General features: G+C 41.6%; 1 protein-coding gene across 1 annotated transcript in view; it reads right to left on the reverse strand.

Annotated features, from left to right (window-relative positions):
* The window catches only part of PQBP1 (poly-glutamine tract binding protein 1), a 172,478-nt gene that overhangs the window by 19,059 nt on the left and 135,559 nt on the right, over positions 1-17,860 (reverse strand). Inside the window, exon 6 of the mRNA XM_090372746.1 lies at positions 6,714-6,780. Within this exon, the coding sequence (XP_090228872.1) occupies positions 6,714-6,780 (67 nt within the window). The remainder of the gene's footprint in view (positions 1-6,713; positions 6,781-17,860) is intronic.

Raw genomic sequence — 17,860 nt, forward strand, 5'->3', positions numbered from 1 at the left:
TTTATCAGGATTCATGGAGTTTGTGAAGTGGTTCAGTGCAAGGGCTCCCCACCCACTACGGAGCCCAAAGGGACGCCCACTACCCGGCCTGCAATAAATGTGCTCGGGAGTGGAATGCCAGGGCTACTCAGATACCATACCCGCACTGCCGCCAGCCTGAATCCTGACCCTCTGACCATGAAGGTCGAGGCATGGCATTGACACAGTTGACCCTCGCAGGCAAGCCTACTAGTCGAGCCTTCCAGGATCACCCGTCTTGTCGAAACAGGGACCAAAGTGGTGTATTGAAGCTGGGCCCCTCAACCACCAGGATCCCCCTTTCCGAATTGCCACGGGTCGCAGCGCACGGCAAACATGCCAGATTCCATTGATGCTAGTCTGGAAGTCCAGCAGCGTCACTGGGAGGTCCCCTCACCACGTACAGGTGCCCATGTCGAGGGGTAATATAATGCTTTTGGCATGGGAGATCTGACAATGGTATTGTGTCTTTGGCCACTTTTAGTTGATGTGACATGATGTAATTGGTCACATTATCAATATGTTGGAGGCGGATTTTTTCCCCATCGAGAGAGATTGAGGACTGAAATTTTGCCAAGTTTGCTTAAACAAATTTTCATTTCCTGCATGGTTGAGTTGAAGGTGTCTGTGCTATTAAAAAGTTGCATAAGATTGGAAATGGTCACTGCCCATGGAATCATTTATAACATACCACTCTATAGTCGGGACCAGTACTGGAGTAAAAACTGAGAGATCTATTGCTGAGGTGTGTCCATTTGGGAGCTGTACGTGAGTGTGTGCACCACCGTTGAGTATGGTAAGGTTTTTTTGCCTCTAGAAAGCTTTCAACGACTCAACCCAGTCTATCCAATTTAGGAGTGCCCCTAAGGGATGGTGCCTAAAATCTAATATACAGAGAGGTGGAGGTATCTGTATGAAGAGATCGTCAAGATCTTTTAAGAGTAAACATGGTTTGGCAGTAGGTAGACTGAGAGAAGTGTTATTGTAATATAGAGAGTTATACGAGCTGCAATAGCTTCTGATTCAGTGTGAATCGGGAAATGAATTTATTAGGATTGCTACACCACCTGGACAGAATTTGCTTTGTTATTATCCCTCTGATAAAGGCAATCGTTCTTTATTGAAGAAGAAATTTGTGAGGTTAGGTAAGTTTCCTGTAGACAGAGGTCAACTTGAATATCATGTGTTGCAATGAAAGCCTCTGCAATTCCATTGTAATATGTAGTTCATTTAGGTTTAGCTGAGGATGATTCATCAGACTGTTTTTTGTTTGAGGAGCATTTTTTTCGGTCTTTTTTTGGAAAGATTGGGCTTCTGGTATCCATGGTGTCATTTGCATGAAGTTCTAGTATGGGAGGCACATTTTAGCCGCAGTAGCTCTTGCACCAAGAATTCTTAAATCAAATCAAATCAATCTAGTATGGGTTCCTCATATTCTGAGTGGGCATCTACTATTGGTGGATGATTCAGATTTCTTGCTGTCTTTAGTAGTTTTCAATTTTTCTGTCATGTGGGATCATCCGAGTATCAGTTGGGATGTTTATTGGAGTACTGGTCACTTTACTGGTTTTAGTTTGATATGTCTTTTCCAGCATTTGATAATGTACTTTTAATCCAGTTAGCTAAAGAGGTGCTGGAAGATATTGATACATCCATTTGAACTGCTGTTGAGTGAAAGCTTCGAGCATGAGATGCATATGAATGACTGGGCATGGTCAACATAACCTGTCTGCTTGCCTCAGGGTATGTGACTTTGTGCTCTATTTTATATTTTTGAATTATATTTTCCGTTTTCCACATTTACATAATTTGGAAAGGGCTGGGTGACTTCCTTTGCAGGTGGGGCAAATGGGACTTGAGGCTGAACAATTTGCTTGTGTATGCTCCTTGGAACCACAAATAGGACAAATGGCATCACCTCTACATGCTTGTTGGGAGTGTCCATATTTCTGGCATTTAAAACAATGAATGGGATTAGGGATATAAGGCCAAATTCGGCAATTTAAATAGCCAGCTTTTACTGAGGATGGAAAATCTGGGGTGCTGAAAGTTAAAATTATGGACTGAGTTGGAACAAGATTTCCATCTTTTTTGGTCATTTTGGTAATTAGTTTTCCACTAATTACTTTTTGATTGCTCAGTTCCTGCACTAATTCCTGATATGTAATCAGGTCCCACTCGGTGATGACACGTTTAAACGAATTTAACATATTGTGGGGAGTGACAGTTACCGGCAGCCCAGCAAATGCTGTTGTTTTGAGCAGCCACTCAGAATGTTTTGAGGTAGCTCTTTCAATCAGATCTCTGGATTGCAGTCGTTTAACCATTTTTGGTGTTCCAGAAATGGATTCCAAATATCTTGGGATAACAAACGGTGACTTGCTGACAGGCTGGTTGGAGAGAGAGAGAGAGAATGTGTCACCATAAAGTTTGGCATCTCACTGCACTGCACTTCTTGTCGAAGCCCTTTGCCTTTTTTGGTTGGTTCAAGTCATTCATCATTGAGTTTGTCTTGCCTTGAGTTTGAAAGCTCCAGTGTTGGATAGTAGTTTATATCCATGGTTATTCTTTTAGCCCTGGAGGATAACTTTTCCCCCAGGTTACTAGCCCCGGCCACGGGGGAGGCAGGAGCAGTGCCGCTCGGAGGCCAAGCAGTTGAAGTGTTAGTTGATTTGTAGAACTAGAAATACAGGAAAATGTAAAGAAAAGTGTATTTCCTTTCTGTGTTCTAACTTGTGGCTTTTCAAGTATAGAACTGTTTTTAAAGTAAGACTGTTGGAAGAAATTAGAAACTTAAAATATAACTTCAATCGCTTATCAAGAGCAGTCTAAGAATCACAAGAATATCACTTGGCCTCATAATATGCTTGCCACCCAAGGCTGGAAAAATCATCTTTTTCAATTTAAAATTGAAGCAGTGGCTGGAGGGGAGGGGGAGATTTTACATAAAATTGCTGGAATTAATTTGGATGAAGCAGTAAGTTTGGTAAAGTCTAAAGAGAGAATGCTGTGGAATATATGCGCACAAGTTGGCCTTTAGACAGTGGGTGATTGATTGCTGAAACAAACTTCCATCCATTGTTGTGGAAGTTAATAGCTTAAATAAACTCAAGGAGGAACTAGACATACTATTAGAGGGAATGGATAGGTGAAATGGAAGTGTTTTTTTTTTTTTTTTTTTTTGCTGATGCTGTATAAGCTTGCTTTCTTGCATCATTTGCCACTCCTAACGCTAATGCATGTGATAGTGTCAAATAACAGCCTGCAAAATATTCGATAAAAATAAATTTTTGAATAGAGTAGATAAAGGTTGTACAAAATTTTGGGATGAAAAGCAGTTACACAAAAACAAAAGTTGGGAAAGGTGAGGCACATTTAGGTTTTACATTAGATAACCAAAAATTGGAAACCACTGATGTGAGAGTAATTTTGCATATATAGGAATAGCCTTTAATGAAGATCAAAGACTACACATTGAAATAAACACTAAATAATAGTCAGAGTATTCCAGATCTGCATGAGTAAGGGATTATCATGATTTTTATTCTGCTGTATAGCTTGGATGGCACTAATGGAGTGAGTGTATATAACACTGTGCACTATGGCTGTTCAGAGTATGCAATTTAAGACTATGCGGATAGCACAGAGTTCTGCAGTATAGCTGCTACATTCGTGGGGAGCTTCTTGGATATAGCAATGTTGGGAAATAGTGCTACTGCACCAACGTGATTGTCAGCTAAAGAGATATGTGAAGAAAAACTGAATGGTAACAGAAAGCTACTGCAGCTGCAACTTACAAATAGTCTACCCAGAAGCAGACCAAGAAAGGGCAGACTAATGATGTCATACAAGAATTAGAGGAAAGAAGGTTTACTCTAAATACAGTTAAAAACAAGAAATAAGACAGCAAGAGAGAAACTACTGAATGGAAAGCTAAGGGTCTAAAGGGACTGTTGTGTCCACAGTGACTTGCACACCCACTTGGTGTTTAGATTTCTGTGAGATTGATGACGACGACGATGTGATAAAAATTTACACAATACCATTCTTTCTTAGAACTAACCCTGTAAACAGAATGTTAACTTCTGTAAGAGGAAAAAGTAGAGTAATGCCAATTAGCATAAAAAAGAACTGTTGCTCACCATGAAATAGCACTTTTCTGAATTTAAAAATATATTCTTTTCCATTTTTGAGAATGGAAGACAAAGACAAAAAGAAACACAGTTCTTCCATTATAACAAAATTATTGTTATTATTTATTAGTATAAAGAATACTGATTTAAGTTCAACAGTTATTTTTAACCCACTGCTGTTCGTAGTGGGCAGCAATTTTATTCAACTCTGGTTGTTTTTTTTTTTTTTTTTTTGCTTGAAAACCATTCTGTTTACTCTGGAGTAACTTGCAGCATCACCCAAGATAATTTTTTGTTATAGTTCCTCTATTAAAAATTTGAGTATCTCTATTCAACATAGCAAATATGTGCTATAAAGGTCATAATGTTTTGTCAATGGTTCCACACAACCACCAACAGGTTAATAGCAATTTTAGATGCATTAGCATATACACTGCCCTACCATTAATATCTGGACACCCCTCCATGGATGAGGAAACAGGTCCTATGTATGCAACACATCACAGAACCTGCTATAAATATGCACATTGGGCTTCGAACAGACAATTGCAAAAGTGGGCATGCAAGATGACACATTCAACAGAATTACCTCAACAGTTTAACATAGTTAATCACCTCAACAAATGCTAGGGTCGATTAGCATAATGCAAAGAGCGCCAATCCTGGACTGTAGAGCAGTGGAAAACAGTCCTATGGATAGATGAGTTGAGGTTCGCACTCCACCAGTCTGATGGCCATTCCTGGGTGTGGCAAATGCCAGGGGAACAGTTCCTTTCTGGTTGTATCCTCCCAAAAATGAAGTTTGGTGGAGGAAGTGTCATGGTATGTGGCTCTTTTCATGGTTTGGCTTGGGCCCATTAGTCATTATCGACAAAAGCATGAATGCTGTGCAATAACAAGACAGCTTGGACAATTATGCACTTCCAACGTCATGGTAATACTTTGGGGAAGGCCCATACCTGTATTGGCAAGACAACGCGCCATGCATACTGCTGGGGTTGTAATAGAGTGCTTTGAGGATGTGGGTGTGGAAAAGTTGGATTGGCCAGCCCAGAGTACTGATGATCTGAACCCTATCGAGCATCTTTGGGATGTATTGGATTGTCAGGTACTTGCACGTTGAGATCGCCCAAAGAACAAGGCTGAACTGGTGGCTGCATTAAAGGCTGAGTGGAGGAACATATCACCTGACTTTTATAAAAATCTGGTTGAGAGTATGCCGTGAAGACTGAAGGCTGTCATAAAAGCAAAAGGTTTCAGCACAAAATATTAAATGACACAATAAAAGTTCTTTTTTTATCTAAAGGCAGGTGTCCAGATATTAATGGTAGGGCAGTGTATGCATAATGTGCCTATTCTATTCATGTCTGTTCGTCTATCCATCAATATGTATCAACTTGACTCCCAGTGGACAGCTTTTCGTGAAATTTTTATATTTCAGCCTTTTAAAAAGATTTGTTGAGCACTCCAAATTTCATTAAAATCAGAAGAATTAATATTTGGCAGTCATTTTTTTTTCCCATTCATTCTCTTGTAATAATTTGATTCCTAGTAGATTGCTTTTCACAAAAATTTCTAATTGGGCTTTTTAGAAAGAATTGTAGTATTATTCCAAATTTCATTAAAATCATACCAAAGAAAACTGATAGTTATTTCTCTGTCCATCCATCTGTATGTAATATCTTGACTCCCAACAGATGGATTTTTATGAATTTTATATTTGGGCCTTTCAGAAAGATTTGTGATACATCCCAAGTTTCGTTAAAATTGAAGCAAAAGAATCCAGCAATTATTATTTATTTCATATATGTATATACACATAAGCTATCAGTATACCACATAATCTAGGTGATGCACTGGATATTATATTTATTACTATGCACTGCTTGGAGGAATGAATGGGTAGTGTGGTGGGTGTGTAGAAATGAAACATTCTTGTTTCACCCGTCTTTTTTTTCCCCCGTTATAAATAATGAATTATTACTGTTTGATAATGCACTGTGCACATTAAGTAACATGTTTTAAAATTCTTCTTGAATGAATTCAAGAGAAAATAAAAAATAATAATAATAAAATACTCATTGAAGAAATTTAATCAAACACTGCACTAATATATGCAAAAATCTGAATGTTTTATTTGTCATTATATGTGTGGTAAAGAGATAAATACATGAATATGGAAATTAAAGGCTTTCAATGGCCATAATTTGCAGTAACCAACCAGTTCTATTCTGCTCTTTTTTCTATTGAGATTATTCCATAAGATTATTCTTTATTCCATTAAATTTTAACTATGCTTACACAGAAAACAACAGAGGCTCTATGGTGCTTGGTGCAAAATATTACTTTTTAGATCTTGCCTTTACTGACATCAAATTTTTTATTATGTTGATAATTTTCCATTTTCATATAATTTCAACAGTTTTCATATGTAATATCAATTTCAATTATACAAGCTTCTTTTCTCTTTTAAATAAAATCTAGTGAAATATTCTGTTGATTTTTTTATCAGGAGAAAGAAATAATTAGAAACACATTATAAATAATAAAATCCAAGCTTACCTTGGAGCTTCTGAATATGCAGCTGGGTCCATTGGATCCAAATCATTTTCTTGTAACCTAGTCCTACCTGAAAGATAAAATTAGAAATAGCTTAAAATTAAGAAGCCCTTTCTATTGGTGAGAAAATTGCTAAAGTGCTCCTCTTTTGCTTGGTTTGGTTTGGTTTTTTTTGGTTTTATTGGAGCATCAGCTACTAGGGCTATAATGCGCCAAGACCAGGTCATTTATAAAAAATTTTAAACTTTCAGTGACCTAATTAGTTAGGTCACTGAAAGTTTAAAATTTTGACATAGTGACCTAATTAGTTAGGTCACTATGTCAAAATGTATAACAAATATATAAAAGAAAAATGTAAAAATTTTATATACGAGTAAAAATATTTATTGATTTTAAAAAGCTAAAAACAGCAGACACATTGTCATTGTCAGATAAAATCTGACTGAGTGTATATGGCTCAGTCAGATGGTTAAAAGCGGTAAAACGGATATTGCTAAAATCTGGACATTCAATTAAAATGTGTCTAATTGATAAAATTGTGCCACAGGACTCACACATAGGAGGGTCATGCCCTCAGCAAAAAAGAATGAGTCAAATGACTATGTCCTATGCGGGTCTGGGCAAGAACAACTTCCTCCTTACGATTCCTGCGCAGACTAGACTGCCACGGTTCAATTACAGGCTTTATACGATATAGTTTATTCCCAGTCTGTCCATTCCACAAATCCTGCCATTGGGAATGTACCTTCTGCTGTATTGTTTGCCTGTAGTCTGTATAGGGGACTGACAGGCAGCGATTATTATTGGGGATTGTTGATTTGGCTGCGGCGTCAGCCAAATCATTTCCCCTAATCCCAATGTGGCTGGGAATCCAGCAGAAGCGGATATCATATTCACGTCCACGGAGGAAGTGAATCTTCTGCTGGATACTAGACAGAACTGGATGAGGATTATATCTCACAGATATTAAAGCCTGTAACATGCTGAGCGAGTCGGAATATAAAATGAACCGTTGGTATTGGCATTCACTAATGTGATCCAAGGCTAACTCTATAGCGTGCAGCTCTGCAGTAAATATGCTGCATTCAGAGGGAATCTGCTCCGATGGTAGTAGTGTCTGTAAAGACAGCAGCAGATCCCACATACGATTCCGACTTCGAACCGTCTGTGTAGACTGGCGCGAAGTCAGAATATTCAGTTCGGTGTGCTGAATGAAGCTGCAGGTAGACAGATGATGGAGTGTCCAACTTTCCCCAATTTCTAAGAGACAAGTCACATACCGGGACATGAGCATGCCAGGGTGGAAAGGGTTGCTTTGGTGTTTGGGCAACCTTGTCTACCTTGATATTAAGTTCATTGAGTAGCTCTTGGACACGAATACCAAAAGGACGATTGGCAGTCTTATGGGTATTGTACAAGTTTTCCCATTGTGGCTCAAAAACGAATGGCCACGTTGGATGGTCTGGCAGGGATTTCAGTTTCAAAGCGTACTTTAAAGACAACTGCTTACGTCGAAGCGATAACGGTGGTTCGTTTGCTTCGACGTATAAACTCTGGACAGGAGATGTTTGAAATGCTCCAGTAGCGATACGTAGAGCCTGATGATGGACAGGGTCCAGCCATCGAAGGGCACTGTCTCTGGCTGAAGAATATACTTGGAACCCATAATCTAATTTGGATCGCACAAGCGCAGGGTAAAGCTGTAGAAGGGTGCATCGGTCTGCACCCCAAGATACAGAGGAAAGCGAGCGGAGCATATTAAGGCCTCTTGTGCACTTTGTGCGGAGTTGACGAATATGATCCGAAAAGGTCAGTTTTTTTATCGAATATGAGTCCCAAGAATTTTGTGTTCGCTGCTACTGGAATAGCATTTTGTCCGAGCCATAATTCAGGTTCAGGATGAAGATTACGCTTGCGACAAAAGTGTACGCAAACAGTCTTCTCCGGCGAGAACCTGAAGCCATTAGCAAGTGCCCAGGAATTCAGACTATCAATGGCTTTCTGCGGTTGTCTTTCAATAACCCTCATGTTGCACGACTGACAAAAAATGCTAAAGTCATCAACATAGAGGGCACTGTTTACAGTTGGAGTAAGTTGTTCTGTGATTAAATTTATTTTGATGGCAAAAAGCGTGACACTTAATACTGATCCTTGTGGTACTCCCTCCTCTTGGCTAAAGGAGCGAGAGAGTGAGGATCCCACACGAACTTGGAACGATCGATTGGCTAAAAAGTTTTGAATAAAAAAGGGGAGATGCCCTCTAAGGCCTAGGCTATGTAAATCTTTTAAAATGCCAAATCTCCAAGTTGTGTCATACGCTTTTTCCATGTCAAAGAACACTGACACCAAGTGTTCGCGTTTTAGGAAAGCATCCCGGATCGATGCTTCCAATCTAATAAGATGGTCCAAAGTGGACCGGTTCCTTCGGAAGCCGCACTGGATGTTGGAGAGAAGGTCATTTGATTCTAGATACCATATTAGACGATAATTACCCATTCTCTCCAGGATTTTGCACAGACAGCTAGTCAGAGCAATAGGACGATAATTGGTGGTGACTTTTGGATCCTTTCCTGGCTTAGGAAAGGCAAGAACGATTGCCTTTCGCCAGGAGTCCGGAAACTGCCCTTCAGTAAAGATTCTGTTATACAGAAGGAGCAGACAATCCATAGATTTTGGTGAAAGATGTTTAATCATTTCATAATGGATGCCATCTGGTCCAACGGCACTTGCTTTGGAAAGAGCGAGGGCTCTTTCCAGTTCCTGAATAGTGAAATCCCCGTTGTAGGGATAAATGCTCTTACATTTAAAGTTAAGTGCCTGTTTTTCGATTTTATATTTCAGGACCAGGAACTCTGGGGAATACGAAGATGTTGCAGAGATGTTAGAGAATGTTTCCCGAAGAGAATTGGCTATTGCAGTTGGATCTGCAATAGCGCATCCATTATAATCTAGGATTGAAGAAGGGTGGGATGTATATTTTCCCTTCATTTTCTGGATTTTATCCCAGACTACCTTAGAGTTGGTAGACTGGTTAATAGATGATGTAAAACGGATCCACGATTCCTTTTGACTCTGACGGCGGATATATCGTGCTTTGGCTCGTGCACGTTTAAAGGCTATAAGGTTGGTCGTGGTAGGATATTGGCGGAATATCCCCCACGCTTTGTTTTGAGCCTTTTTTGCTGCTGTGCATTGTGAATTCCACCAAGGTTTAGGAAATGGTGGAAACCGGGAAGATGCTTTTGGAACAGCATTCGCAGCTGCTTGGACAGTATTTTCTGTGATGTACTTAACTGCATCATTGATAGGCTCTTGACTGACTGTGCTAAGATCACAATTTGCCTGATGTTGGAAGGCAGTCCAGTCAGCCTGATCAATCTTCCACCGTGGTAACCTGAAGGGAAGACATGGCCTCCCGCTGTGTAACGAGGTTATCACAGGGAAGTGATCGCTTCCGTATGGATTCTCCTCCACTTCCCAAGTGAGTGAAGGGAGTAGAGAAGGGGAGCAGATAGATAGATCAATGGCAGAAAAGTACGGGTAGGCATGTGGAAGGTGTTTGTTCCAGTATTTAGAAGGGAAAGGTCATTGTCATTTAGCATATGCTCTAGGACTCGTCCCCTTCCGTTGATGTTAGCACTACCCCACAGGGTGTTATGTCCACCCCACAGGGTGGACATAACACCCTGTGGCTTGGTGGGTCCATCAGGCGGCTTCCGAGGTGCTGAGGGCTTACTTTTATCAGTCTTGGGTCTATCTTTTTTGGGGAAGAATGGACACTGTCCCGTGTCCATTTCTTCCTCCGCAAAGAGTTCCAAGACTGAATCTTCGGGTACCTCCTTCTGCTCAACATCCATCTTTTCTTGGGTACTAGGGGGGACTTCCCCTTTTTTATTCTTTTCTTTCATAGTTACCTTTGTTACTTGTTGAGCATTAGGAGGTACCAATATAGGAGTGGCAGCTGATTGTTCCTTCTGCGCAGGTTTTTGAGAACTTAAAAGATAACGCGCGATGGGAGTGAAAGACTCCTTTGGAGGAATGGTCATGTCCGTCTGAGTTCCGATGGAACATCTCCCTGCTACCTTTTGGGCGTAGGTAGGTTTGTTGATATTCAGGGGTTTGACCGATTTCCTTGCCTCCTGGTATGATATATTTAGCTCTACCTTCAGCCGTTGAATTTCTTTTTCTTCTTTCCACCTCTGGCATGCTCGTGAATAGGCCGGGTGTTCGCCTTCACAGTTAATACAGGTGGGTTGTGCGGCTGAACTTGCTGTTGTTTCGTGGTCCTTTGCACCGCATTGAGCGCATGCAAGGACTCCACGGCAGGCCATTTGAGAATGTCCATACTTCTGGCATTTAAAACACCGTAAAGGGTTCGGAGCGTATGGACGCACTGAACAGTTGATGTATCCAGCTTTAATCTCGTCAGGAGGTTTAGGAGAGTTAAAAGTCAGGATAATGCTCCTGGTTTTAACAATTTTTCCATCCCTTCGCGCAGTGATTCTCTTGAAGGCAATGACTCCCTGTGGTTTTAATTCGGAGCAGATTTCCTCCTCGGTTACGTCGAGAAGGTCCCACTCCGAAATGACACCTCTCGATGAATTTAGTGGTCTGTGTGGTGTCACTGTTATAGGGATTCCTCCGATTGATGTTGTTCGGAGTAGATGTTCTGATTACCTGTCATTTTTAGTTTCAATTAAAAGGTCTCCAGAACGGAGCCTCTTAACTGACTTGGGTGAACCTGCTAACCCATCTAACCCTTTCTGAATGAAAAAGGGCGACATTTTACCAATCGGTGTCTCATTGGTAGAATGCATGATTAAAAACCTTGGGACAGGCCCTGATGGTAATTCCGTCCGCTGCCTCTTTTTAGCAATAATGCTATCTGAATCTTTGTCTATGGTTTCAGATAGGGACCGGGTTGGGGCCCCTGAAGAAGTAAGTTTATCAGGATTCATATAGGTTTTAAGTTGTTCAGTGTCCGGGCTCCCCACCCACCACGGAGCCCAAAGGGACGCCCACTACCCGGCATGCAATAAATGCGCTCGGGAGTGGAACGCCAGGGCTACCCAGACACTATACCAGCACCGACGCCAGCCTGAATCCTGTCCCTCGGACCATGAGGGTAGGGGCGTGGCATTGACACGGTTGACCCTCGCAGGCGAGCCTACTAGCCGATTGATCCTAGCCGGGCCTTCCAGGACCACCCGTCTTGTCGAAGCAGGGGCCAAAGTGGTGTATTGAAGCTGGGCCCCTCAACCACCAGGATCCCCCTTTCCGAATTTCCACGGGTCGCAGTGCACGGCAAACACGCCGGATTCCATTGATGTAAGCCTGCAACCTGGGCTGTGGGCGTTAGATCCCAGTGATGCTAGTCTGGAAATCCAACAGCGTCACTGGGAGGTCCCCTCACCACGTACAGGTGCCCACGTCGAGGGGCCAAGGTTTAGGAAATGGTGGAAACCGGGGCAGATGTTTTTGGAACAGCATTCGCAGCTGCTTGGACAGTATTTTCTGTGATGTACTTAACTGCATCATTGATAGGCTCTTGACTGACTGTGCTAAGATCAAAATTTGCCTGATGTTGGAAGGCAGTCCAGTCAGCCTGATCAATCTTCCACCGTGGTAACCTGAAGGGAAGACATGGTCTCCCACTGTGTAACGAGGTTATCACAGGGAAGTGATCGCTTCCGTATGGATTCTCCTTCACTTCCCAAGTGAGTGAAGGGAGTAGAGAAGGGGAGCAGATAGAGAGATCAATGGCAGAAAAAGTACGGGTAGGCATGTGGAAGAAGGTATTTGTTCCAGTATTTAGAAGGGAAAGGTCATTGTCATTTAGCATATGCTCTATGACTCGTCCCCTTCCATTGATGTTAGCACTACCCCACAGGGTGTTATGTCCATTCATATCCCCGAGAAGTAAGAAAGGGGGAGGCAACTGCGTTAGAAGATCATCAAGGTCTTCCTGGGAGATGTCAGTCCCAGGTGGCAAATAGATAGAGCAGACGGTTAATAAAAATCCCACCGTAAGGCGAATTGCAACAGCTTCTATGCTAGTTGTAATTAGCAAGGGCTGCACTGGGGTCTGGTTACCCACAAGGATAGCTACTCCCCCATGTACAGAGCCATCCATAATTCTATCCTTACGAAAAATTGTGGTGTTATGCATCGTGGGATCGTAATTTGCCTTTAGATATGTCTCCTGCAAGCAAAAGCAAACTGGCTCGTGCTTTTGCAGGAGGGCCTTGATGTCATCAATATTTCGCCGGAATCCACGACAATTCCATTGTAGGAATTTAGCCATTATTTTGGCTTGGTGGGTCCATCAGGCGGCTTCCGAGGTGCTGAGGGCTTACTTTTATCAGTGTTGGGTCTATCTTTTTTGGGGAAGAATGGACACTGTCCCGTGTCCATTTCTTCCTCCGCAAAGAGTTCCAAGACTGAATCTTCGGGTACCTCCTTCTGCTCAACATCCATCTTTTCTTGGGTACTAGGGGGGACTTCCCCTTTTTTATTCTTTTCTTTCATAGTTACCTTTGTTACTTGTTGAGCATTAGGAGGTACCAATATAGGAGTGGCAGCTGATTGTTCCCTCTGCGCAGGTTTTTGAGAACTTAAAAGATAACGCGCGATGGGAGTGAAAGACTCCTTTGGAGGAATGGTCATGTCCGTCTGAGTTCCGATGGAACATCTCCCTGCTACCTTTTGGGCGTAGGTAGGTTTGTTGATATTCAGGGGTTTGACCGATTTCCTTGCCTCCTGGTATGATATATTTAGCTCTACCTTCAGCCGTTGAATTTCTTTTTCTTCTTTCCACCTCTGGCATGCTCGTGAATAGGCCGAGTGTTCGCCTTCACAGTTAATACAGGTGGGTTGTGCGGCTGAACTTGCTGTTGTTTCGTGGTCCTTTGCACCGCATTGAGCGCATGCAAGGACTCCACGGCAGGCCATTTGAGAATGTCCATACTTCTGGCATTTAAAACACCGTAAAGGGTTCGGAGCGTATGGACGCACTGAACAGTTGATGTATCCAGCTTTAATCTCGTCAGGAGGTTTAGGAGAGTTAAAAGTCAGGATAATGCTCCTGGTTTTAACAATTTTTCCATCCCTTCGCGCAGTGATTCTCTTGAAGGCAATGACTCCCTGTGGTTTTAATTCGGAGCAGATTTCCTCCTCGGTTACGTCGAGAAGGTCCCACTCCGAAATGACACCTCTCGATGAATTTAGTGGTCTGTGTGGTGTCACTGTTATAGGGATTCCTCCGATTGATGTTGTTCGGAGTAGATGTTCTGATTACCTGTCATTTTTAGTTTCAATTAAAAGGTCTCCAGAACGAAGCCTTTTAACTGATTTGGGTGAACCTGCTAACCCATCTAACCCTTTTTGAATAAAAAAGGGCGACATTTTACCAATCGGTGTCTCATTGGTAGAATGCATGATTAAGAACCTTGGGACTGGCCCTGATGGTAATTCGGTTCGCTGCCTCTTTTTAGCAATAATGCTATCTGTTTCTCCGCCTAAATTTTCAGATAGGGACCGGGTTGGGCCCCCTGAAGAAGTAAGTTTATCAGGATTCATATAGTTTTTAAGTAGTTCAGTGCCCGGGCTCCCCACCCACCACGGAGTCCAAAGGGATGCCCACTACCCGGCATGCAATAAATGCGCTCGGGAGTGGAATGCCAGGGCTACCCAGACGCTATACCCGCACCGCCGCCAGCTTGAATCCTGTCCCTCGGACCATGAGGGTAGGGGCGTGGCATTGACACGGTTGACCCTCGCAGGCGAGCCTACTAGCCGATTGATCCTAGCCGGGCCTTCCAGGACCACCCGTCTTGTCGAAGCAGGGGCCAAAGTGGTGTATTGAAGCTGGGCCCCTCAACCACCAGGATCCCCCTTTCCGAATTTCCACGGGTCGCAGCGCACGGCAAACACGCCGGATTCCATTGATGTAAGCCTGGAACCTGGGCTGCGGGCGTTGGATCCCAGTGATGCTAGTCTGGAACTCCAGCAGCGTCACTGGGAGGTCCCCTCACCACATACAGGTGCCCACGTCGAGGGGCCCTCTTTTGCAGAGTCAGTCTTTATTTACATACTGTCTAACCTGGTTAGAATTGAAATCAAATAAATTTCTTTTAAAACTTTAGCTAAATACAAGGAGCAGTTGGTATCTTTCTGTATTGTCAGTGTCATCAGTACTGATTATGTATTGTATGTGTGCACTGAAAGAACATTGAGTTAGTCCTCAGTTCTGGATCACTAAACAGTGCAAGTAAGCTGCTGTTGTTAAGATTGCAGTTAATGGGGAAAGAGCCACTTTGCACCCATTCACATGCTACTGAAAGAAAGAGGCGTAAAGATTAATTAAAAACCAATCAAATAAGTGAATTTGTTTTTAAGTAACTGAAGAATTCAATCAAATTGATGTTTCTTGTCAGGCTGTTGTTGTTATTGTTATTTTGGTTTTTAGGAGCATCAGCAACTAAGGCCATATTTCTGCAGGCATATGCGGTGGTCATTCCCTGTCAGGCAAATAGTTCAGATAAATTTAACAAAGATTTAAAGACTACAGCCCAATCAGCTTGGAAGTATGGGCAGTCACAAAGATGTGTGTCATAGTTAACAAGGGATGGCAGGGTATATACATGGTCTACCTTCCATAAGAAGAAAGAAATTCATCCAAAGGGTGTGACCAAACTGTGTTCTGGAAAGAACTTCTTCCTGTCAATTCTTTCAAAGATCACCACAGTTGTTTCCATTTACTGTGGCATACTTTTTGATTTCCATGAATTCCAGCAAGCCCTGTAACTCAGAATTACACTGACAGGCAAACTGCATCAACCAAGATAAGATTTGTTTCATAACACAATATGAAGATATGTTGTAGGGCAGTTACTACATTGAAAGAGGTATGTAAATTATGATCTGGAGAAACCAAAGCTTAAATTTTTTAAATTTAACTAAATTCAATACAAGTTAAAAGTATGCTCATGAAGGTTTATCATACACAAACAAACAAATGGAACTACTTTAATTAAAGTTACATATCACACAGGGAAGAAATTTGAACAGTACAAATGTCTAAAAATACAGAAGTCTTGAAACCTTCAAGATACTTTTGTATAAAAAATGGTGACATTTCCCCTATTTGCTTGTTCATTTGTCCAGTGAATAATCAGGAACTCAGTGATTGGACCTGATATAGCTTCCATCCTTGGTCTCTTTGCTGAAGTGGTGACATCAGATTCTTCACCAAAATGTTCTGGTGGAGACCTTGTTGGCATCCTAGAAGAAAGAATTGCAGTCTCAGGATTCTCAAGCTGGGCCACTCAGCTACTGGATCCCCCTTTTTGAGTTTCCATGGGTTGCAGCACACAGCAAACCTGCTGGATTCCAGTGATGCTAACCGGGAACCCATGCTGTGGACATTAGGTCCCAGTGATGCTAATCTGGATGACCAGCACCATCACTGGGAGGTCCCCACTAATTCACCCATGTTGAGGGGGAATTTCAAATGTCCAGGTGCCCATGTTGAGGGAGAATTCCATTCTGTCTGGAAAACAATGAGAGATAAGCATAATCTCCTACTCCAATTTTTGTTCTGAAATCTATTACAAATTGTCTACAACTGCTTATAAACTCAGGTAACACTTACTGTATGGGTTTAACATACTTTGAAACAACCTTAAAAAGGTATGGATGGATATGTACATACTCCTCAAGGCTCACACATGAAAGACATATGTACACATATGTACTTCAGAAAGAGTTAAATAGGTTATAGATGCAAAGCAGATTCAAAATTCCTACTGGATTGGGAATGAATATAATGCACTTTGGCATGAGCACATTTAAAAGCCATGAGATTATATCTGTGGTGGGATTTCACTAGAACATCCTCCCCCTTCCCTCCAACTCTTGTTCTATGCTTTTCTTGCTGCTGTGAACTTTGTATTCCACCACAGCATGGAAATGGTGAGAATTTGATGGATATTTTAAGAAATGAAACTGGTGCTGCCTGGACAACAGATTCTGGGATGTCACATTTCCAGCTGTTTGAAGTCATTCCAGACAGCCTGATCTGTCTTCCACAGTAACAACTACTACAGGTGACAGTTTCCATTATACAGGGTGAATATCATAGGAAAAAGTTCCTGTGATATTCCTGAAAAATTTCCTGTTCCAGGAAAAAGAAATTTTCTTTGACCTTGAATCCTGTTAAGAATAACTTAAAATGAAAAGAAGGAAAATAGAAAGGAATATGGCATTACTGATGAATTAGTGCTAATTTTGCAGAGATAATTTCTCTGGTATCTTAAAATTGGTTAGGTGGAGCAAGAAGAAAGAGAATGTGTTACTCATTGTTTTGCTCTTACCCTGGGGGATGTTCTTTCTGCCATTTCCAGTCCCAGCTGTGTGGAGGTAGGAATGATCCTACCTATGATTGAGTGAGCAAAAAGGATGTGAAATAAGTTGCAAGCATAAGGAAGTAGTACACTGAACGAAAAGCAACAGGAATTAAGCTAGAGGCACATTAGAGATCAGTCAGTCACAACTGTTTGGGAAACCCAGTGTGTCCTAAAGAGGTTATTTATTTTTAAATACAAGGCAAGCATCAACTATTCTTTCTAGGGTCTAACATAGGCAACTTTCAGAGCTATTGAATGACAGTTAAATGAATCTGTGAGATCCTTTTCTAGATTTACAAAGGCAGGAACTTGCTTTTCTTCCCAGAATCTGGAAACTGCCTATTCAAGAAAAATTATTTCAAATAAGATTATTAGATAATCTGCAGGCCTTACTGACAGGTGTTTTGATATTTCACAGTGAAAGACATCTGGTCCAACAGCACTTGTTTGTAGTTCTTCCTGTGCAAAAAATTAAGGCTTAATAACACATGAGTAAAAATTTAAATCATGGTTTTCAATTTTCTGTTTTAGAGCCAGAACTCTCTGAGTAGGATAATGTTGCTTTTGCAAATTTTTTCCCTAGAGGGATTCCAACTGCAGCCAGATAGGCAACTGTATATCCATTATGTTCTAAGAACACTGATGGTACAATGGGTACTTTCACAAAATTTTTCAGGTCTTCTTCCAGATTACCTTTGGGTCAGCAGGCTGGATTTTGGGTTATTCCTTTTGGCTCTGACATGT

This window comes from Mastigoproctus giganteus, chromosome 4 (genome assembly GCF_048544385.1).
Source record: "Mastigoproctus giganteus isolate SK-2022 chromosome 4, ASM4854438v1, whole genome shotgun sequence".
NCBI lineage: Eukaryota > Metazoa > Arthropoda > Arachnida > Uropygi > Thelyphonidae > Mastigoproctus > Mastigoproctus giganteus.